The 25,360-nt window shown below is 33.9% G+C and overlaps 1 protein-coding gene across 4 annotated transcripts in view; it reads right to left on the reverse strand.

Moving 5' to 3' along the window:
- The window catches only part of PSMD14 (proteasome 26S subunit, non-ATPase 14), a 45,750-nt gene that overhangs the window by 855 nt on the left and 19,535 nt on the right, over nucleotides 1-25,360 (reverse strand). For all 4 annotated transcript variants that reach the window (XM_084524214.1, XM_084524215.1, XM_084524217.1 and 1 more), the window contains 8 exons: nucleotides 23,087-23,158; nucleotides 22,647-22,766; nucleotides 21,472-21,542; nucleotides 20,389-20,539; nucleotides 7,558-7,665; nucleotides 4,910-4,984; nucleotides 3,104-3,229; nucleotides 1,724-1,786 (listed from right to left, as the gene is read on the reverse strand). In XM_084524214.1, coding sequence (XP_084380340.1) covers nucleotides 1,724-1,786; nucleotides 3,104-3,229; nucleotides 4,910-4,984; nucleotides 7,558-7,665; nucleotides 20,389-20,539; nucleotides 21,472-21,542; nucleotides 22,647-22,766; nucleotides 23,087-23,158 — 786 coding nt within the window. The remainder of the gene's footprint in view (nucleotides 1-1,723; nucleotides 1,787-3,103; nucleotides 3,230-4,909; nucleotides 4,985-7,557; nucleotides 7,666-20,388; nucleotides 20,540-21,471; nucleotides 21,543-22,646; nucleotides 22,767-23,086; nucleotides 23,159-25,360) is intronic.

A 25,360-nucleotide genomic window follows, 5' to 3' on the forward strand; every position in this document is an offset into this window, starting at 1 on the left:
CTGAGAAAATTAACATATTTATACCTATCAAGAAAATGCACAATGAGATGTTCAAATGTTCTGACAAACAGAATGCTAAACCTGAACAGCATTCTGAAAATACACATTCCCACACACTATTACTCAATTGAGTGCGCACTTGTGGGCATTCACATAGAATAATTACATTATTTCTGGTTGAAAACTTAACTATATTCATAAACCGTTAAAATAACTTTCAGAATCAAGATTAAGTAATTAATCTGAAAATACTGCAAAATTATCAGGCATGTTTAAAAAACATCTCTAAATTTTACTGCTGCATTGTTGTAGCATTCTTGCTTGTAAAGAAAACATGGAAGGCTATCATATGGGAATTTTATCTACTACTTTAAAAGAATTATTGTCAAAATCTAATGAACTCATTTGAGTTTACGTAAAAGTGAACTGGAAAATCAAAGTGTGAGGAATGCCATAAAATGTAAGCTTTCTTAAATAATTCATTTTCAAAGATCATGTAGTTCTCCAATATTCTGTTCTTAGCAAATGCATCCTAATTACATAATATACCTATTGCGAGCAGCTGTCTGTTTACAAGATTTTCTATATAAGTTGCAGAGAAAAAAAAATTTAGTAATTTTATCAGGAAAAAATGGCTTTTCTTTATAAAGAACTGCATCAAAATAGGTATTTTCCCCCACATATGTGTAATTATTTAAAAGACGAATGAAACTCCAGTTATGTTTGAGATGACATCAAAACTCTTAAAATACAATCCTTGTTGCAATGTTTAATTATATATATTTATGTATGTGTAGGTGTGCATAAACTTTATTGTTCTGAATGCTACAGAAATACACAAGTGACTGAACAATAGTGCAGATGTGTTATGACATAGCTGCTAGTAGCTGACACATAAGAGCAATCCAGAAGCCTTTACATTCTTCTACTGCCACTAACAATACAATATATACTGGTTCTTCAATGACATGCTTAGTATTTTTAAAGCCTTTTTTTTTGTTGTTGTTGTTTTTTGTTTGTTTTGTTTTCATTGCCCCTCTTGAATTTTGAACACAACCTTTTACCAAGCTGTTTTGTTCTCTCCTCCACCAAAGCACGTTTCCTCAACCTTTAGGTTAAAATGATATGTAGAAATGGTTTTCTGTCAAGTCCTCTACATCCTTACTTTGCAAAGGGATAGAATGAATTGAGTAGTTTCAGCTATGGTCCTAAACTGTTTTGCTTCAACAGCAATACAAAGCAATGCAGCTTACTTGCATATGTGCATACTGGAGCTACGCACTGACAGTGTCTTCATGAACCAAGGACAGGGGTGAGCTGGCTCTTTAGCCATGATAATGTATGAAACTACACCCCCATCTGTTTTCAGTAGTACTGTTTTTTAAAAGTCGTCATGGTTTTGGTCTCTCTGACAGTACAACAGACTAGGATATCTTTATGTATCTCCTTGGAAAGGGAAAAAAATTGGAAGAAATCTCAACACTATTCCTCTGTATCTAATATAAACACATGTAGAACATGACTTGCAGATACACTGCAGATTACCTAAGGTCAAAAGCCTTGTTCCTTACACAACAATCTTCAGCAAAAATAAATTCATTCTTTAAAGAGTTGAGAATATATTGCATGTAGAACTAAAATCACCTACAGACATATAAGAAAATTAATATTTAGAATGAACGAAGCGTATCGTTCCACCTCACTCTAATTCATCGCACCTCACCTGCTTGCCAACATTTTTTATTGCCAGCTGTTCAGGTGTCATCTTATCTTCTTCTTCAACAGCCTGTGAACGAAACACAGAAAAGGTCAGTGTTTCAGATTTCATTTACTTTTTCCCCCCAACCACAAGATTCTCAAATATAATTCTCTTTCACAAAAAAAAAGAAAAAAAAAAGAGAGAAAAAGGAAAAATCAAACAGCAACACATTTCAGAAGTCAAAAGGAAAGCTACTTCAGGTTTTCAGCAGACATGGTTTTAATTACTAAGTGTTAGCACAAAAGATGAAGGTAAATACTCATGAATGGTTTTATTGTCAGATAAGCAAGATGTATTCATAAAACTTTTAAGCAAAGTGAGGAGTATTGACAGTAAAGATAACTGAAGATAATTAAACTAGTAGAGCAAAAAAAAAAGTCACCTACATTGTTTCAACTACTGGAAGTTTGATCACTAGTACATTTTATACTGTTTAGAGTCAATATATTTTTATAATGTCCTGTTGTTTTCAAACACACAGTCTGTATTATGTAAATCCAGTAACTTCACCTAATGGATGTAATACTGAATTTTATTTTTAAGGACTTCTTGGAAGTTAAAAAAAAAAAATACCATTTATCAAGAATGACTGACAAGCTTATTATTTATTGAAAAGTTGCAGATATCTACGATTTATAAACAATATTTCTAAGTGTAAATGCCAGTATTAAAACACCACAAATAACTGTGATCCTTCTTTCTTACAACATCAATAATAATTTCTTTATTTAAAAAGAACATGAAATTAGGCATCAGAATGAGTTCTAAATATTTACTACCCACCTATCTACTGGAATAATACTGATAAACAACCTTATTCTGTTATACTGAAGTCTGGTCAAATAGTCCTTGACAGAAGAATGAACAATACAATCAGTTTTGAGCTATGGGAATCTGAAATTCTCTTCACCAAGCACAACTACAAAATCAATGTGATTACTCCAATTACTAAGCAAAACACATAATTAAACATTTTGCTAGTTTGTGGCAAAACCTTGGTGAAAACGCCTGAAGAGCTATCATAGTATTTTTTAAAAAGTTAATAGGCAACTTCACATAGTTGATTAATAAATGGGGGAAGCAATCTTCATAAGGCCATTAAAGCCCTGCTTGTGCCTCATTTAAACAAATCCCAAGAAACTCTTTGCAGAAAGCAGATTATACAAATCAGATTAACCCCCAAGGTTAAAAGAGTTCTGCAGTGATAGTTTTCTTCTTACCATCTAGTCTTTTACAAGTCATTTTGAGTAAAGCTTGTGATAATTACCTTTGCTTCTGAAATCAAGTAATAACTTTCTTCATTTCATAAACAGTTACAGTTAGATCATTATGGGATAGGAATACCTTGTTATAATTCTTAGCTAATTCTAACATCTCCTTCACTACTGTTTCATTGAGTTTGCAGTGTTCACTGTAGTCCTGCAGTGTCAAACCTTCCATCCAACTCTTCTTATGCAAATTTAGCAACATCTGCAAAATAAAAACTGTTTAGAGCATGCATCATAAAATACATTCAAAATACTACACAGATGTCTAATTTATAGTAGTAAGAGTATAATAAAAATTATTGATCGTGCAATGTTTAAGTAACAACAGTAATCAAATATTCTGCTAAAGCAGACAATAGGCTTTCTTTAAGGTTTTAAAGACCAAACTTCTTGAACTCTAAACATGAAAATGTGGCATATACACCAGGGTCACATTTATTCTGACAGTAATGCTTTTCTTTTGTAATTCAGTATTTTTGCTGGAGGCTGAGAATGCACAATTGTATTGTTGAAGAGGTAGCAGGAAGGTGAATATTTTAGCTACCACATAAGGAATGGTTAAAGGATCTGACCTCTGATGAACTTGAAAAATATTTTAATGCTTTGATTAAATGTATGAGGTATTTATTTAGGCTTCACTGATTATCCTGAACTGTATGCAAGCAGCTGCCACAGTTGTGAAGAAGTGAACTTCAAAAGCAACCAAAGAATGACTTGTGTTTGTCCTCCTACAAAGTAAAGAGCCCTAAAAACCACATGATAAAATGAAACAGATTTTTGATGGTGATAAGTGCAGGGACTATTAGAAATATCTGAAATGTACTTGGCTCTCTGATGACATTCTGACAGTCTTGAAAAAGCGAAGAAATAACTACAAAGGTAATTTCCTGATTTTTATGCATAAGGAAAGCCTATTTTGCCTATTTTCCGCACACTCAAGCACTGTAGGGAAGATTCTTTCAGCAAACAGTTTCAGCTTGCCTTCAATTTGCAAACATTTACTACAGAAGTCTTTGAAAACCTATAAACCCTGCAATTCCTACTACCTGAATGAAAGCAGGTATTTCATCCTATGTGCTGCTTCCAAAGAAAACTCCTTTCAGCTCCCTGATTTGCAATATTATTCTTCCATTATTCAAAATTGGTTTTATTTTTATTATTCTTAGCCCTATAAAAGTAAAAATTAAGTAAGAAAACCATTCTGACCATTGCATTATAAATTCCAACTCTGAGATCAACGTATAACTGTAACAAAGCCATGAACATGCATAGTCATAACTGAGGACATAACTGAGTATTTTTTGTCAGTTACTGAACAGTATTTTTTCTGTGCAATGTGTAAAGTTTGTGTAAAGTAAGAAATGTGTCCTGTGAGTTAAGCAGGACATCACTACTTCCTGATGCTCAGTGTAGTCTTCGCGAGCTCTATCCATACCAACCAGAAACACTGTTGAAGTGATTATAGCCAATAAAAAACCTGAGACTCCTTGGTTATACAAATCCATTCCAGAAAACACATTCTTCAGTATTCTGGAATTCCAGCCTGTGAGAACCTAATGGAGGTGGTACTTTTTCAGCCTAAATCACTGAAAATTAAACTTTGCACAAACCTGTTAAGTGTGGAGAACAGCATGAGAACTTCCCATAAGACATCTGGAGAAAAATGTTGTCAAACTACTTACACGAATATTAGAATGTGTTTTTGAAAGGTTTCATCATCATTCTACACATCTAAGTGCTTTCTTACGGAAGAAAAGCCACGAACTGCAGTAGAGTTAAAACAACTACTTAAAGTATCAGCAATTAAATTAGAATATTACCACAATTCTTAAGTAGTTTGAGCAGCATTCTTTGTCCTCTGAATAGAAGCTAAAACAATTACCTTCTGTTCTAGTTCATTCTTCCTGTAGTTGATAGTGATGGAGTAGTAATGTCTGTTTAGTCCATGAATTAGTGCCTGTAAAATTCAGAGAAAGTTTGTATAAAATCTACTCACCATTGAAACAAAAGGAAGAGTTCATTTAAATACAGCCACCTTCAGATCACTTAGGGAAAGAAAAAAAAAAGCACAACACGGACTATAGGTACATATCAGGTAAATATACCTGTTCCTATTTCTATCTTTCAATGTCTGTCAACTGGTGGTTATACTTTCTGTTTCTAAAGCACAGACTCGTTCCACAAGTAACAACCATCATAGAAGAAAGTGATTAACCGCCTTCAAACTTTTGATAGATACATATGTGCAGGTATTTCTCTCAAATCTTACCTCTCTCAGTAAATTTGGCCATCTCATCTACTAAAATATAAGTCTCTCTGTTACAAATAAAAGAATGCTGAGTACTTATATTTACAACCACTGCCAACCTTTCCACATTTATATTCTGAGCTACAGTAAAAAGAGAGTAGCTTCAGCCAATTTTCAGCTTTGCAAATTTGTCCTTACTTTCTCCAACTGTCCTGTCTCTTTCCTCCCCTCTTCCCAAATCACTTTTTTAAAGAGTTGACAAATGTAAAAGGTAAACAATCATTCCACTTCAACCCTGAACAGAAGTTGTAGTTTGGCAATTGCAACAGAATAAATTGAAGCCCATAAAATAAACACTTGCTCTACATTTTAAAGTAAACCTTGCTCTTCATGCATTTTGTTTCAAATGGAAACCGTCATTCCAACATGACTTACAAATTGTATGCACAGACAAAAAGCAAGTAAAAAGCTGTTGATAAAGAAAAACAAGAAAAAAGACAAAAAAGGGATGAAGGGATACAAAGGGGGTATTTATTTCTAAGATATTAAGAAATACCTTAAAACTACTGGCAGAGAAAGAAACAGAAATTATTGCCTAGTGGAAATCTCTGTTAAGTTTGCTGCTGAGCTCAACTGTGTCAGAACTGCACTCATGACCTCGGAACAAAAGCAAAACTAAACTGAGTCCTTAGAGGGAAAAAAAAAAAAAAAAAAAAAAAAAAAAAGTGTGTGTGTGTGCTTAAGGACAGTCTCATTTTAAGCCATGATTTTAGCCTAACACTGACATTGCAACAGCTCACTACCAACTTGGAAATTAAAAAACCAACCAACCAACAACAACAAAAAAACACTAACAAGAGAAACCCAAAACTCCTGTGACCAAAATATGCCATGCTATAGTGACAGTGATCTTAAAATAATGAAGCTGAACAATACTACAGGGGTTTACAAAAGGAGTCATTACACATGGTCCAGAAAAGCCCAGTTAGGATATTCTCCTGAAATATGCAAGCACAGGCTTGCCTACATCCAATCAAGAGTATTAACCGGTTATTTCATACTCATTACTGTTCATACTTTTTTTACCAATTCAAAAATCAAAAGTCAAACAACAATCTTCTGAAGCAGAAACTGTTTATCTATTGGATTTTATTATCATTATTTTAAAAAAGGATTTCAATGTGTAAGTAATAAAAGGGAACTGATCTTTTGAAAGCTAGGGGTATGGTGAGTCTCCCAGAGGACGTTTCTCTTACAGTAGAAGTTTAGCCCTTATGTCTGTCCTACCATGAGTAACGTACTGTCTTTTGCCTAGAATGTTTATCTAGCAGATATTGCTTTGATTGTTTAAGTAATAGATCAGAAGACAAAAAACGATTCTCTGATTCTATGAATTTTGACTCTTGTGTGCCAGAACACATGCCTTTTAGAATGCATGGGAATAGCAAGGGAAAAAAGTTTTCTGGGGAGAAAAAAGGATAAGACACTGAGGCAGAAGAATGACACAGATAAAAGCATAAATCACTCTTGAGAATACTTTCTTCAGATCAGAAGCTTTTTCTTGAAACAAAAGTTTGCTTCACTGAAGACCAACATTTTTGTCTCACTAGTCAAACCATCAACTTTAGAAACCAAACTTTGAATGCTGAATTTCACAAATGCTTGCAGAGAAATACAAGACAATATTCTCAGAGGAAGCATTATAGTTGAAACAACCGAACGATCCACTGAATCTCCTACTCCACCATTTTTTCTCCAAATTACTATATCATCTCAAAATGATTTTTTAAGACATAATACAATGTTAAATCTAGATTACATATTAAGCAAGAAACTTTATATGCATACAGCAGAAAGGCAACATCATTAATATATAATAAACTTTTTCCATAATTTGCTTCAGAATAATTTATATTTAAGAAAGCTCAGACATGCTAATAAGGAATGTTTTAAATTACATTACTGAAAATGGATAACCTTTTACCTATCTTGCCTCACACAGTATGGCATCAATTGTTACTTTAAAAGTTTGCATTTTGGTAAATCAGTACTTTAACCTTTGCAGTATTTAATTATACAGGCATTCACGCTCAGTTAATTTAGGGCCCAACTTTAAACTCTTCATATATATAACTCTATTGATGAATCACATCAACTTCAAATGCTTGCAGAAAAATGCTAAAGAGAGAACAATAAATTTACAGCTTACTGTTTTTAGGCACCTTCCCCCAAAATTGCTGGAAAGATCCTGCAATTCACAGGACTATCAACACTGAGTTTACCTGGATAGATGGCTTGTTTAAGTGACCCAGATTTGAAGTTGTTTGTCTTGGTTCATGTCCCAAGACCATCATATTAGCATTGATCAATCTGAAGGCATCAATAACAACCTGTAAAAACAAGATGTCAAGTCAATTCTTTTTAGAAAATGCAGCTAATAGTGCCAAGCAACAGTGGACAAGGCACAATCAACTCTCATCTGTTTTTGGCCTTTATCCAGAAAATCATTTAATTATAATATTAATAAAAAAGAGCCTCCTGCTGGCTATGCTATCAGCACACTATACTACCTTGTATTGTAAGGTGACACCAATTACTACCTTTTCCATGGAGCTGTAAGTTTTATATACATGATATAATCAGATAATATTGAATTTTTATGTATGCTTACTCTAAGCTTCAAAGGTATGCATATGTTTGTCACCTAAATCTTATCCAATCAAAATGAATGACAGAGAGAGACTAAAACTGAAAGTGAGCACAAGCTAAGGGACCGAGTCTAAAGCCCAGTCCTGTCACATCAATTATACTACCACAATACTTGAAATGACAACAAAATTATAGCCAGCAAGGAACTTGCCCCATGTATTCCCTTCTAGTCAGATGCTTTTTGCTTCTTGTGACTACGAAAGGGTCTATAAACTGTCTGATGGATTAAAAAGTCCTTGTCAGTGTCATGCTCAAGAATAAAAAATAGAGTAAAAGAAAACCAAGGTCATTTATGATTTAAAGGTACACAGTAGGTAGCATTCAGTGCTATTTCTTTGCAAATAAATGAAAGCCATCACTGATTTTTATTCTGTCCTGTGCTGAATTTGTCTATTAAAATAGTTGGAAATGCATGGCCCATAGAATAAAACCCAATCACCTATCCAATGTCTATGTCAGGTGGAGCTGAGAACATACCAGCAACACACGCGAAGCTACTCTTGCTGGGTACTCGCCATTACAGATTAACCTCAAGCTGACCTTTCTTGTTTGGGCCCTGGTCTTTTAAGCCAGACTTGTGGTCAAACACAGCCGTATGCCACCCACAAATAGCTCTCACCATACTCGCAGACATCTTTTCTGTCTAGCTTCGAGGAGTTATCCCAGTTCTTTTAGCTAAATAGTTTAAATCTCATTTTAGTGCTTTTACTGCACTCATTTTTATTCTCTTCCTCTCCATACTATGACCAACAACAAATACATTTATATGACTAGTTTGATATTCTGAGGAATTAGAGCTGAATCAAATCTTTTGTCTTGAACAAGCAAAAAATCAAACACTGTTTGCTACCAGAAGTCTGCAGAGAAAGTGACATCAGGTCTCCTACATTATTCTAGCATTTTCTTCTTGATTTACAGCAATGTTAACTAAATACATATGCAATTTGATTAAGACTATAATAGAATTATTGAGGTCACTGAGGTTATTCACGTGTAAATAAAATTAATGCAAGTTAATTGTTTAGGCAGGTATTTAAATAAAATTAATATTTATCCAACTGTAAACTCAAAAAGACTAGTAACCCATCACTGTTATTTTTTTAGACCAAACTATTTCATCTGTGTTGAGTAACTCAGTACCACTATGGCCTACAGGGCAGACTCTCAGCTACCTTGCCAGCTGTGTCTGCCCAATATATGTAATGATATATATATTCTGCATATATCACGTCTTAAAAAAGCCTGCGGAAAGTGTACAAAACATGTTTTTATTAAAATATTAGATAGCGACCCGATTAATGTCAGTTAACAGTGGCAATCCCTTTTTGAAAAATAATAAAAACTAATTACTTTTAATACGCAGTAAAGAAAAAATGCCATCTATTAATGCTGATGAAGGGAATTATTTAAAAAAAATAATTCTCAAAATGATCATAAATAGTTTCTATATACCTATACTTTCCTTGTTGAAAGATATAAAGTAATTGTATTTTTCCTTTTTTATTATTAACAGATTTTTCTCTATCTCAAAACGCCTGTGACAAGCTATTGTATTTATCTCTCCATGTTCCATTTTAACCAGATGCTCCAATTTATGAACACCTGGAAATGCCCAACCATAACAAACAGGCAGTATAAATTAAAAAGTCAAGCAAAAAAAAAAAAAAAAATCCACACTGCAGGTCTCCAGGGACAAGCTAGACAAGGGGAAAAAAATCTAGCAAATAAAAATTTACCCTGAGGAGCAAGAAACATCTGCAGGGCACTATCCCAAAATTGTGAGGAGCTGCTTTATAACTTGAGTTCTTAGTGGCCGTGCTCCTTGATTGAGTTTAAATGAGAAATTCACTAAATACTGTTGAGTTTATCCAAAAATGAATAGCTTCATAAACCATGGATTTGGTTTGGTTCTAGAGCCACGTGAAACAAGGAGGAAAATATAATAATAATGACAACAACAGATTAAACTTTTTTTGATAATAAATTCAACATTTTACTCAAGTGTTCTCAAGGCTACATTCGGATATATTTCACAGAAAAATATGAGAACTAGCTGCTGAAATATTTGAGAATGACAGTGACTATCAAGCTAGTGTCTTCTCTCTGACCACAAGTGGTTGGTTTCTGGTAGGCCTCGGGTTCTGCCTGGGCGTGAGGCCTGAAGTACCACATCTCCTCAGCTGGGCAGGCCGCACTAACAGGAAGCGGTAGGAACTACTGAGGTCAAACTGTAATTCCTACAACCTCAGAAGGGCACCACGAGTACGCAGGTGGATGGTATTTCTCATCTTAGTTGCACGATGACGACCAATGATAACTAAATATTTTAACTACACTAAGATTAAAGGAATTTGCTGCTATCACTATAGCAACCATCCTAAAGAAACTAACATGCTCAACAACCTGGAGGCTAAATTTAGACCTAATACGCAATAAAAGCATAAATACAACAACAATTCCTACATATTGGCTTCTACCAAATATAATTGCTTTTTTCATGGTGAGAACAAACCAGTTTCTCTTTTAGAGGATTATACCAAAATAAATAGACTCATTAATGTCCAGTTTACTAATGAGCAATGGGTGAACTAGGTGTTAATTATGCCACAGTAAGATTCAAGAAAAAAGCCCCAGTAAGCACTTGTAGGTGCACACAAGATGAAATCTGCCCTGTATCTTTGCATATCTTGAAGTAAAGCATGATGCAATCAGATGACAGCAACATGGTCATCCTGTATGTTATGATGGAAACTCTGGATATGGTATTTTGAACAAAGAACCTCTAAGGATTAATTAAAAGAAGAAAAAAAAACAAACAAACAAACAAAAAAAAAACACTTAGTTACATGGATTTTTGATAAGAAGTTGGTATTTCTCATCCAAAAATTTTAAGTTGTCATTACACTTACATTATCTGATGCATCTTGTGATCTGTTAGTAAAAAGTACAGTTTCCAAGCTTCATGCTAAATTCTCTTTCTATAGACATAAAAGTTAAACAAAAGTCTGTGGCACTGGGATATTTTCCAGAAATAGGAAGGTAGGATTTTTTTCAAATGCACTTCTGCAGTGCAACTCTTTCACCACTCTGACCATTTAATTTCTCCGAGTACAAGAGTCTTCAGACTTTTCAGAGGTCATTTCAACAGCAGACAGCTTATAACAAAACCATTAGCAGTTTGGCTAGCTTAAGGAAACCTCTTACTTTCCTTTTTTGTTTATTATCACTGCATGAATCTGCAGCATATGAGAGTTTATAATTTCTCAGGCTTGTTAAATTCATGTTAAAGGTCTGTTTTCTTGTTGAATAAATTTTGTTCATATAATGCTGCCTATTTCATATACTGAGTCTTTAATAGCACCTTTGGTCTATGCGCAACTCACAGATCAAAACAGAGGACTAAAATAGGGGTTGATGATGCTATTTACATGTGTGATTCCTGCTGTCTTCTTGTTAGTAGCTTTAATATAATAGAAGACCTTGTCTGTTTTGTAATTAACACATCTTTACTGGAGAGATATTTGGAAGTGATTGCTGTGAATATACTGGTTAGTAAAATAAACACAATCACACACCACTTTCTGTTATCAGACAAATTTGTGAATTGTACACATTATACTCCAGATCAACAAACTGTGATATAACAGCCAAGTAGAAGACACATTTATATAACCCTTTATTTTTCTGAAAATATGTATTCAATCTGACCTTGCAAATATAATTAGCTTGTGGGATGTGTGGATTTCAGTACCATGGATGCTTTACTAATTGCAGCTCTTGGAAATAGATACTAAATATTTGGAAGCTGCCAATACAAAATAAAAACTGCATCTTTTTGTACATCTGTCTTAGCTTCAAAAAAGCATAATAATCTAAAAAACAATAACTATACTGCATTTTTCAAGCATTTCCCAGGGGTCACCAACCCAGAGTAGAACTTGCATAATGGATTTTTAGAAACAAAATTTACAATTATCTTTAGTTTATTTTATAAATTTGAGGATAGCTATAATTAATATGATTCATGGTTATTCACAAGTGCTGGATTCCTCGATTGGTAACTAGATAAAAATCTGGCCTTTTATAGTGAACATGGTTATTAAAAATAATGGTGTGATTAAAATTTAGAATGTTTAATAACCAGACTTATTTTAGCTTCTTCTGACAGTGTGCCATGTAGATTACCACTTTTTCTAAAACACTCTCCATAACTTTGTTTGAAAAAAATCAAGACAATTTCAAGAGTACTTTACATGCTTGATTCTATTAAATTAGTCCAATTGCAAATCTACAAATAATATTAAAAGAAACACTCTTGTTTTGCAAGGTCTACTATGTTTTAATGATAAGGTTGAGTTAGAAGTAAGCCATCCTTTTTATTGAAATTAAAAAAAAAAATCTAGCATCAGTATTTTTTCCAGTGAAGAATGTATCACATATGGTGACTATCTTTAAAAATGTATTGTTTCCTTGGAATTCAAATAGCAATGTATTGTTTATGCCATATGTTTATGAACAAACATACTAGTGCTTAAAGAAAACTATGCAAAAGATATAACATGGTTATGCAAGGTGTAGAAAAAGAAGTAATGTCCCATCTAAAATATCTTTTATCACCTGCAACTGACCTGTTATCAACTGCTTAGTTTGTTTCTAGATTCTTTAAAAATGAAACGGAACATGTGACTTGAGAAGTGCAGCTCAGGTTTATGACCATTTCGTTATTTATGCTGCCATGCACTGTTAGACAGCTACAAGTGAAGAACATCTTCTGTCCCCTGTAAGCCCACAACATAAAAAATTCAAAGAAATCTTACTTTTTATGCCATTTCCAATGAAAAGCACTAAGAACTGAAACTGACTCATGCCAAATGCATATCACTGAATTGCTGTGATTGTGAGTTTGAAGTTTGCAACATGGAAATTATTTATAAAATGTCAATTTTAGCTCTGGAAAATATATTCCTAGGAGTATGTGCATTTTCCTTCTCTATCCTTAGAGAATTGCTTATTTGTGGTCAAATCTGCTGTACAACTTGAACATCCATACTGGGAGGGGAGAGAACTACAGTATAATACATTTATCTTGACAAGTGAGGGCATGCATCCATAACTCACAAGTAGCAAAGCCACAAGTTTTAAAGCTATATGCCTTAATGAAGATAAATGGACTATTCTACATCCACCATGGCAAAAGGAAATTAAACATTTAATACTTTTCAACAAAAAGTCTTCTTGGAACTTTTTTTTGTTTTAGGGAAGGGCATGAACTGAAGTAACCTATGTAAATGGTTTAATAGGTAAGCATACGTTGCTAATTTAAACACAGCAAGTCCAAAGGATGTTGCACAACAAACACCAGCGTTTAGAACACCAGCACTGATATTAACAGTTTTAGCATCCCACTAAAAAAAAATTAGGAATTAACATATGCAAAACATGTTATTCTGAGTTCATGCAATTACAATTAAAACGCTGGCTTTCAAATAAAACAGTAGAAAACGAGTGGTATAGCAGCAGTAATACGGCAGTTCAATGCTTAGTCATTTATGCCTAGGTTTAGAAAACTCATATCCTGAACTGAAATGCACAGATGAACACCAAGTGTCCTACACAGTTGTGCAGATGCAACGCATCTCTTACGAATGATTCTTCAGGAAAAAAAGCGTCAGTCTTTATTGAATGAGTAGTAAATTAAAACCAACACAAATGTTGTCTACTTCCTTATTCTCCAAATCTGGCTCAGTTCTTGCCTACATCCAAGTAGGAAGTTTCAGTCCCTGTTATGGAGGCTACTACACCAAATGCACCAGTCCATGTTAAGAAGTGCCATGGATGAGTTCTACAGTTATTTGGTGGTTACTTAGCTTTTTGTTACATGGAAGACGTAATCCTGCTCTTGCCAAGGATGATTGCCATTCATATCACAGGATGCTATATCAGTTGACGCTTTTGTTGACTGGGTTTAGTGACAAATGTAAATGGAAAAGTACACAAAGATGAAAGGTGGAAAGAACGGAAAACTGCACAAAGATGCAACATTGCCATAAAAGGTTTTTCTAAGAATTAATTGCAGACTTCGTTTTCGAGTTTTGGCAACTAAAAGGCTACAATCACATTACAAATGCATGATATTGTGTTCCTGTAATTATTTATGACAATAATTGTGACATTTCCTTTCTTTCCTTTGCATTATTACAATGCAAATTGTGATAATGAAAAGTATCAAAGCTTTGTGCTCCAGTGCTATTTCTCAGCTATGGTATTTATTCACTTTAATCTCCAAATTCACAAATTACTAATATATCAATATTAATGACCAGTAATGATACAATACTCAAGGATGAAAGTTTTTTTATACATACTGTAAGAGTATCTCAATGTACTACACGTTGTACAAAATGTACAGGACAATATAATCCCTGATCTCAAACAGCTGTAATCAAAATTACACAACATAAAGCTCCCTTCCGTATTTTAGAATTTTTCATTTACAACAGAAAATAACGTTAGCAAGTGCAATTCTGAAAATGGTCTGTTTCAGGCATAAAATATTCTGACATAAAATTGTAGGTATTACATGCTTTAGAAGATACTTTATTGAAAAATATTATCTGCATAATAATACAAAGCAACCATGTCTCAAAGCAGCAGTGACAATATAGTCGCTTTCATTTATTTTTTAACCAATAATTTCAAGCTGCTAATGACTTGAATTTGCCTTGTTTCTCAGAAAGATTTATTAAGATAATGACTACTAAGACAAATGCATCAACTAGGGAGGGAAAATTGTCCTTGTAAAAAAACAAACCAACCAACCAACCAAACAAAAAAACTTGATAGGTGGCTCCTATGTGTTTACTCAAAGTTCTCACAAGTTTAATTCTTAATGGGCCACTTTCAATGTCAAATTTCAGGTGTTATACTAGTCTCTCCACATATCTCATTTTACCAATTGTTTTTTTCTGCCTCCTTAAAAGCAGTCACTATCTCCTCTAAATAATCAAGGGAAAAGGAAAGGTACAAAAGGAAAATAATAGTAGTGGAGAAGAGTGGAGGTCTGAAAGCATACAAACTATTAGAAACTAGCGTAAGACTTATGTTCAGCTGAAGAAAATTCTTGAGGACAGATGGCAATTCCAGCATTCAGAAGAATCATCGTTAGTTCTCTGCTCGCTTTTGGCTTCTTCTTTTAGACTACTTTTTATCAAATCATAAACAAAACCACTATTCTTATGTTCAACATCAGACAAAAAGTCCCTCTATTCCTCCAAAGAGTTAAAAACTAAAATCAGGTATTGACAAAACCGTATCACTGATACACAAGTTGACACCTAGATCTAGAATTAACACAAGTACCAAGTTGGGGGTCTTTATGGAAGACAGCACCCAAACAGGTCATTCAGCAAATAGAACAAGCCTCTGTTCAACTGTATGATACATCAGTTTTGTAGTGGCATTCTAGTCTTTCATACTATGCCTATTTAAGTTTTGTCCATTTCAAAAAATGGAAAATAAAATTCAAAATATACTGGAACACTACAAAATTCTACAGTAACTAATTTGAGCCACCATACTTATTTAAAAGGCATTATTTTTCTCCATGACCAGTTCAAAAGGATTTTAAAGCCTTGCCCTTGCTCAAGATGACCTTGACTTTGGACAAACTCGATTTTGCTCTAGATCTCCAGCAGCAGTTCAGCTAAGCTCTCCAGAAATTTGCTATTTCAGGACAAATCATACATGTATACATACAGTAAAATGGTACCTCTTTGGGACTTCTGGGAGCACAAAAAGGATATTTTTATTTCACATTTTAAAAACAAATAAAAGAATAAATGATAACTGTTCATCACATTTGTTAGACTCATTTTAGAATTAAATTAAAAAGATTTCATAAATTGAACCAAGGTAAGCAATTCAGAGGTCCCACTGGAAAAAAAAAAAAAATCAAACAAAATGGTTTTAGTCTAACGCTCACATTCTGGCTTCTGTTTGAAGCATCAGACCTTGCAATTGCAGAAAAGGAGGCTACTGAGATCACAGAACCAGGATCTTCACTGATGTGGAAGGAGAAAGAGACAGCAGTTATCAACTGAAATAGGGAGCTGCTGACTATATTCAGAGACAAAAATAACCACCAGAAAACATACGCACATACACAAAAAAGCCACTTGCAGACTAATAAAGCATTGGGACAGATATCCCCATAAGACTGTGGCATCACAAGACTCAAGTAGACAAAACCCTAAGTGATTTGGGTCTGAACTCAACGGAGCCTTTGTTGCACACAAAGCTGGACTAGATGATATTCTGAGTTTACTTCTGACCTGAATGATTTCTGTTACCTGGCTACCCAAATGTTATTTTTTTTTCTTCTTGCATTCTCTGAATGAGATTAAGATACACCACAGCAAAAACCTCTTTTACGGAGGTGGCAGGATACAGTCCACACATAGGATTAAGATGCACAGCATGTTTGTTTTCATCTGTCAGGAGGTGACAAACATGCAAAGTACAATTTATAAAAATTTATCAAAGACAAGTCTTCCTCAGAAAACAAATATTTTTGAAAATAGATTTTTGCCATGAAACAACAGATCTTCCTACCAATATTTCTGACAGAGCTTTGCTGGGAAAAGTAACAGCGCAACAGACATGAAATTTGCTGTATGAACAAGAGATTTTGTTACACACCATACTAAACACCAACATGTGCCAACAAACTTCTCAGATGTAGAAAACAGACTCCTGACCATTTTAGATATTTCACAAAACTTCCTGTCAGCAATTATTAATCAAGGGAAACCAATGAACTACCTATCAGAAAAGCAAACCATTTTAAGTGGTGACTTTTTCTAAATAAAGGTTTCTAATATAGTTAAACAAGTAAACTAAAGACTAAATTTAAAATAGTTAAAAAAAGAAAACACCTCTATATTTAACATGAGTGTTAACATATAGATAATGTTTGTAGAGTGAAAGAAATTACATTACAGTGGATTTATAGAGTGAAAGAAATTACATTACAGTGGATTTAATGTACTTATATTTTCCTTAAGAGGTGAGGAACAGCTGCTAAGTTAAGGTCCAAAAAAATTTATTTTTAACATTTGGCAAAGGTATATAGTTCTCTGTACAGAGATTTCAAAATGTATGTTGGAAAGAAATATAAAATATCAATATTTAGCTTTAATCCAGATCTTTAATGAAATTACTTCTGTGGAATATTCTAAATATGTATTATAACTCCCATTTCACAGACTGGAAAACTGAAGATTTATTTATATATATATATATATATATATATATATATATTTTTACAAAAAGGGTTTTGTAAAAAGTACAAGATAAAGTGACAGCTAGACAGGTTGCTCCACTCTCCACATTTTACCATGCTTACTTTGAATTTATTCACAAAAATCAATTACAAAAAAAAAAAAAAAAAAAAGATAAAACAATGCTTTTTCTCTCTGGGTTCTGCTAACACTGACCTGAGTTAAAATTTTATACAACATATGAGTTTTTACAAGCAACTGGAAATCTATTAGCCTAAATATTGAATATATGGTATGTAGTCATGGAAAAGAATACTGCTTGTGTAAAAATATATATGTGTAAAGTTACAAGACCAGTACTAGAGTTGCCTGTCTTTCTTGTGTCCTACAATATTTGGGAATTTAATTTTTATATGTGGATTTTATATTCTGTGCAAGGGCTTTAAGAAGACAAAAAATGTCTTTTTTAAACAATGAGAATTATGTCTTCTTATCTTCGAATTGCAGTCCCAAACCACAGTCCTAGTAGATACTTGGAATCAGAAGATGTGTGCCCAGATTAGGAGAGCTAACAAAGAAGTTAACAAGTTTTAGCTTTCTACCAGTGACAGGGGCAAACCGCTTTCTAATGCTTTGGTTAGACGAGGTGAACCTGAGGCTCCTCACCAGAATTCATTTCAACTTCCTGACACATGAAAATAACCTGTGCCCTGCTTTATCCCTAACTAGCACCACTACTACTGCTTCACTGACTACAAGCCATAGCAATTTACCTGGGCATGGGCCTGCCCTCAGGCAGGTTTAAAATTAGCTAATGTGTTATTTTGGACTTTGTTTTTAAATACTTCTAATCTCAGTCAAAATACACCACATTAAAATCTTCTATGCCACATGTTCACTATAGTTTTTGCCAGACAGTTATGCTGGTAAAAGGTATAATGAGTAATGATCTTGGACTCATGCAGCTACATGCACTAGCAAAAGCCCACCAGTACAGTGGCTACTGCAGCAACAAAATTATCTCTACAAGCATTTCTTCTTTTGCTGGTGCTGAGAAAACACAGGTACTTCCCTGAAATAGGCTTTACTCAAATTGTCTGTGATACTAAGGGGCACTAGACAGCACGTTAAGGAAGCCACACAAATAAAACAATCAAAACTGACCTAAAAAATCTCCACAGCTCTTATAAATCTGTTCGTACAGTTCATCTAAAATCAAAATACATTTGAATGCAAGTGAACTTGCCAACCAAGCATATAAAGATTATATACATCCCGCAGCCCAATCTCAACCCCTAAAATCAAGAAATTAATCTGAAGTACTATTCATAATTTGGGGGATTCTTTCTATTTCTAAACTTTGGGGATGCACTTGCCAGAAACAATTTTATTATTATTTTTTTTTTAAAGATGTGAAACCTGAGAAAGTAATTTAATCTTACTGTAGCATCTAGACACATTAGAAACAAACATCACAAGACTTCCAGTGATCTCAAGTACTGGCAGCAATGCCATAAGAAAAGTTGTAACTGAGAATAGCTTAGATGGACAAAAATTCAAAATAAAAATGCTAAGTATTATTTACATGAGGAGAACAAAGACCCTTATTTAAGATGACATCTGTATCAAACAACAGTGGGAAAAAAAAACCCACACCACTTAGTGAGGAAGCGTGGTATAACAGTACTGTGACTTACTGGGAGGCTTTTCCCCTTAATGGATTTAATAGGTAGAGGTCTAAATTTTTGGTATAGTACCCCCAATTATATTTTGACAAAATAATTTTATTTCAACATTCATACTTGAGTGAGAAAATAAAAGCAAGCATAAATCAAAACTTACAGAAAAAAGTCATCACTAATTAAATATTTTACTGCATTATTTTTTCCACAAGAACTACCAATATATTGTTCCACTCTTTATGCAATTTAAAAGACAGTAAGATTGATTCTGACATCTAATAGTTTCCAAACAATTTTTTTTCAATTTCCTGTATTTACATAAACAAATACGATAAAAGAATCAGAACTAAAAAACAAACAAACAACAACAACAAAAAAACTTTAAGTGAAACCACAGATTCACAATATTCTATTATGAAATTAAAGGAAACCTTAGTGGAATTGTTTGGTGGCTTCTGTATAATTTCTCACAGGAAACATACTACAGCTTTAGAGAAAATGAATACTTACTTTTTAAATATTTATAAATTTACATTAATATCATCCATATATACCATGATGCATTTCAATAATTATTCTACAATACAATGGGAGTGCATGCTCAAACAAAACACCTCAGCAGTATTTTAAAGCAGTAAACCACCTAACCAATTTCTGTACGTTCTGTAGTTTTTCTAATCCACTCTCCCTGTGGTTGAGCAAAATCGAATTGCCTCTCACATTTGCAGACAGCTCTGTGAAGGTGATAATAGAGCTGCTCCCTGCTGTCATGAGGCAGGAAATAGGAAAATGGCATATGGGGCTAGAAAGAAATAAAAAGAGAACTAAACAAGAACAAAAGAGATTTCAACAAAGGACAACTATAACCCAATATGCTTTGCAAGTTAATCTCTTTTCATAATCATTTAACATACTTAATCATTTATCTGCACACTTTCTGAAAATCTTGAACGCTTGATACGGAGTCTTCTGTAAAGTTTTATTGCCAAAAGCATTTTGAATATGAAGGCTATTAAGAGCCATCATATGTAATGCCTATAAATAAATGCCTTATTGGTACCTACATTAAGGGGCTAAATCTATTCTGATCTGCTAATAATTGATCTTAGATTTTGTAGCTAAAATGAAATCTCTGAAACAATGTACGCTTAGATTATTAGTTGCAAAAATGTTGAGTCACACCTGAAAAGCAAAATATGAAGTGAGGATTGTGACCAGTTATGTGCACTTACAATATCAGAGAGTTCCAGCTTGTTTAGGTCTACTAATGTAAGGTGCAAAATAAGTGGATAAGGATGTTTTTTCATTTACAGTGAGATTATTTATTTATTTTTAAGGGAGAATGGGCCTTCAAAAATCAATAACTTACATATATTTACTGTGCCTCCATGCTAATTCTGACTGAAGTACCTTAAAAAAATAAAAAATAAAAAGGCTACTATACCTTTCCTTTTACACTTTGAATGGGATCCACCACCACAGCAACAGCTCTTTCCGATAAGGCTTCAAAGCTTTGCTGAGTATTGATATCTACACCAGACAACCAACAGCCAAAGCCAGGGTGACTATGATACCAACCAACTACCATCTCAGGTCTGAAACAAAGAGAACACCAAGATTCTTTAAAAATAAAACCATGCAACACAAGAAGAAATAATAAAACACCAGGGCATAAATTAAGACGATCTGTGAAGAAACACCATTGGAAATATTTAAATTACTCTCCATATTATGGTGAAAACATGGATATGAATAAATGCGACAAAAGAGGGCTATCATTAAGGGATGCACATTAGCAGTAGAAGATCATGCTTTCAGTTTTTCACTGTTACCACACCTTCCTTGAACCAGTTTTTACCCTTTCAGCACTTGAGTAAATATCTACTCTTTAACTCCTTGGCATCGAGGGTTGAATTTTCATGGCAGAAAGTCCATTTCAGACATGGACAACGGGAACTAACGGTGGGAAAGGATTAAATATCAATTAAACCAGCAGTAGAACTAGGAACTCAGTCAAAAAGCAATTTGCACTGTTCTGTTCAGCTGCTGAGCCTTTTGCTAACATTAATTTTGAAGTTTTTCCCACAGTAAAAGAATTTGAGCAAGCAGACGACAACTGTTGAGGTAGGAGTGAAATAAAAATTTGTTTAAATCCTAGAATCTTTTAGCAAATAATTTCTCCTTTCTTTTTATTCAAATTGCTCATAAATAAGCTAAAACTTTGTAATTTTTAAAAATCTTAATTGAAAAAAAAAATCAATCTTTTACTAAACTGAGCAGCATTCTAATCTTTCAGTGCAATAATCAAAGATGTGGATTTAACATAACTGACAACCTCCTGACAATTGAAAGGCATGAGGTGGACTGAATTACATGCTACGTTACTCACCCATTTTCTGGACCAATTATTTCTTTTTAAAACTTAATAGCAGCTCCTACTTCACTAGTTTTGCAGAGAGCCAGCTGTTTCTTCTAAACAACATGCAGGGAGTATTTGTTATTCTCAGGTCTCCTCAGTGTGACTTACCTTCCTGTCTGTTTCAGCATATCCAACATTTTTGCTTGAAATACAGGATCAACTGCCTCCACACTGACACCCTGATGTAAAAAGAAACAAAAATCATGGTAATTGTACATGAAGTAATACTTCAAATCTTTTTACTTGTTACTTTTCACAAAAAAAAAAACAAAATTAAACACAATGTTACAAGCATCTGTTAAAAAAGGAAACCTTATCACTTTAGAACACCCTTAAATGTAAAAATACCTTTTATAAATGTATGTCAATGAACGTTTTAAAATTCTAAAAAAGATTTTGAACTGTCATTTAAGTAATTTCTGCTATGATTCCTCTTTTCTACCTCTTTTTTGTTCTGTAAACTCTGGCCTGTTGTTTCTCACAACTTCAGCTCGATGGATTTTTCTCAAGAGAACTAACAGCTTTTTGCTAATTCTACGTATACTGACTATGTATGAATACACACAAAATCAGGACAAAAGAATTTAAATACTTCATTGTTGTGGAGCTCTGAGTTACAAAGGGATCTGTACTTTTTTAAGAGCAGTATTTTATTTGTTAAACGAAAAAGCACCATCAATTCCAATTTTAAAGAGACGATGAACCAATATTTAAAATATCTTTTCATAGCATTAATATTCTTACTCAAAATTAAAATGCTTCATTTTTTCACACCATGAAAAATACCATTTAAGATATACCACTATATCAGATCTGTCAAAGAGAATTTGAAGTGTATCTATAGCATCATCACAATTAAGGACACGACACATTTCTAATCAAATCTTTACAGTTTTGAATCCTTCCCTTGGCTAGTATATGAGTTTTTAAAGTTATCAATTCATAAGCCTCGTAAGTGGTATTATACCAATATAATTTACACATAAGGACACAACTGATCTCCAGTGATATACACTCATGTATAGCACAGTATATGTACTAGTTTTTGCTTCAGAACATAAGTTTTCGCTTTTTTTTTTATTGAAACCCTTAAAATACAAACAATCAAATACTATCTAAGCATAAATTTATGGTATCAATTTGTGAATTAGACATGTTCAGATTATATCCAATAGGTATAGACAGCTTAAATAAGATTGAATAAATAGGGAAGAAAGGAAAAGCTTTTAAAAATTATTTACTACGTGGAAAGAAAAAAAAAAAGTCTAGCTGCAAGAACTCACCGTTCCAGACTGTGGCATAGCAAAAACATCAATCACTCTCACAGTATAATCATCAACAAATTCCCCAAGCATCAGACCCATAACTTCCATAGGGACACCAGCACGACCATGTTTCAACATCTGGAATTCAGACCAAATGACATAGTTTAATTATATATGTTTAACAGGAGGTTCAAGTTTGACCTGGGATAGTTCTTCCAGCCTTTGCTTCTTTATCGATAATTTGCACTTTTGGAAACTGTAAGGCACTGTAAGACAGTAAAAATTAAGCCACAAAAAGAGAAATAACTTTCTTATTTTGAAAGGTCCACTCCATATTAAATGCATTGTAAAAATTAGTCTGAACAGCATCCAAAGAGCACAAGTCCATAAAGTCTGGGTAGGTGCCAGGTACTCAGCCTCAGCACCACACACAGCTGTAACACACACGAGACACTTACTTTCAGCAGCGCAAGGGAAGAGATATAAACCTGTTCCGCTGTATCGACCGCAGGAGCATCTGTTGGTGGCCCCTATGAAAAGAATAAATAATCAAGTATTTTCTTTACATTTATTACAGCCGTTTCTAAACATTTCCTTTAGTGTTCCACATTATGAAACTTAAAGAAAAATGCATATAAGATTGAGAATTTGTGTGCTGGATGCAATTCTTACAAACAAACAAAAAAAAAAGCACACGCAAGCCCCAAATGCTTCTTTACAGCACCTTCCTACACTAACCTATTTTGCAATAAAAAAAACACTTAGCCTCCATCCCGTCTCCCCCATCCCTAGAACAATACCAGCCTAAACAGCAATTTTATCAGAATCAGTCACATAAAAAACTGGCAAGTATTGCACTGGGTACAAACCTGTTACAAGACATACAGGCTAACAGTCGGATTAAGTTTCCATTAGTCAGCTTTGCCGCAAAGCTAACCTTCGTCAGCTGTAAAATATGGCCAGTTCTCCAATTAACTATGTGTTTCTTACAGTGGTGTGAATGTAAATGCTGCTGGGCTAGCATGATTAACTGGCACCAACACAAACAGCAATTTCCCTTTGCTTCATCAGCTTTCAGCTAAAGAGGACTTGCAGATAAAGGCTATGGGAGTACTTTGCAGATGCACTGGTACAGTGAGAGAAAAAACGGACCTCCGATCCCTAGGTGGAAAAGCTGTGAACAAAATACTTTGCTCTTTGCCTTACGAGTAGTTATTTAAAAATTAGCACAACTGTCCCAGGTGTGAATGATTGGTTGAAACAGGTTCTCTGTACTGCTGAAAATGAAAAACACAGGAGGCAGCAGTTTAACTGTCCCCTTCTTGAAGAGCACGAGACATATTGCTCTTACATACAGAATTCCGTATCAGCTTACCTCATTACAGCCAATTAGCAGTACATTCATTACTTTGTTAACAAATTGTGTACAGCAAATTTCCAATGAAAAGACAAAAGGTTATCTCTGCACTAAGTGATGCAGAACAAACTTGTAATGGCTACAAAGCAACCATGGAGTATGGGAAAGAAAGATGCTCCTCATTAAATTAAAGAAGGAAAAGAAATGGCACCGTTATGCAAAGCTCAATTAGAACTTTGATTCCGCAGTTATATACTGTATAACTCTTACAGTGAAAAATTTACAAGCAGTTCATTAGAACATTGCACGGAACCAGACGCACGGGGCACCAAAACACTTAGTCCAAATCTACTACAACCAAAGTGCTTGGCTGGTGAAGCTTCAAATACCTAATTGTTTTCTGGTACTGTGTTTTTTTTCATCTAAAGATGTAATTTTACATTTTTAAGTGTATTTTTCCTGCTTCATGTAAAGTTTATCCTAAATTTTCTTCTTTTCCCTTAATACTTGGAAAGCATGAAGACTTGTATTTCCATTTAATCACAACAAAGAAGAAGACACAGAAAAGGGTACTTTTTTAATTAAAAAAAAAAATAGTTCGATAACAACTTTCTACATGTATAAAGCTCTTTTCCAATTTTCTACCAGTTTTACAACAGAGAGAGTCTGAAGTGCTTGCAAAAGTACAAATTAAGTGACCTTGGCTCTGTATGAGGAAGAACTGTAACATTAACACTGTGATATGACCACATATATATTCTACATTATATACCATATATATGATATCACCATATAAATATTCTACATTTCTCCTAGATATTCTCCTAGATTTCTTTTCTTCCTAGATTTTATCTGCAAGCAAGCAGTGCATTTCAACATTCACTTTTTTTTTTTAAGCTGAAAAGCCGCGATTTCTGGAAATCTAATGTTCATGCTTAAGATTGGCTTCTCAAAACTCAGGAACTTAACTGAAGTTTATTCCACAGATTATGACATTTAAATTGGCTCTCCTGCATGTACTCTCTAATGTCTGTTAATACAGCAGATCACACTGACACCCTTCCTGCAGCTGAGGCATTAATCATGTCTCTGTCCCCTACACAGACACCTGTGTTCACAACTTGTAAGAGTTTAATTATTCTTCATAACTTTTCCCACTTTAAAATCTATTTAAAATCAGTCAGTAGAGTCAACACTTAGAGCGAGGAGACAAAGACAAATATTATTACATTTTGTTTCTGTAACAAGGCAGCTAAAATACTGTTAGCTTAAGCAAGGATAGGAAGAAAATCTGGGCATTAGCCTACCATGCTCCTTCCTAATCTCTCTCTCTCTCATTATTTCTGTACTTTAGTTAGAGAATTGAAATTTTGGC

The sequence above is a fragment of the Aythya ferina genome (assembly GCF_964211825.1).
Source record: "Aythya ferina genome assembly, chromosome: 6".
NCBI lineage: Eukaryota > Metazoa > Chordata > Aves > Anseriformes > Anatidae > Aythya > Aythya ferina.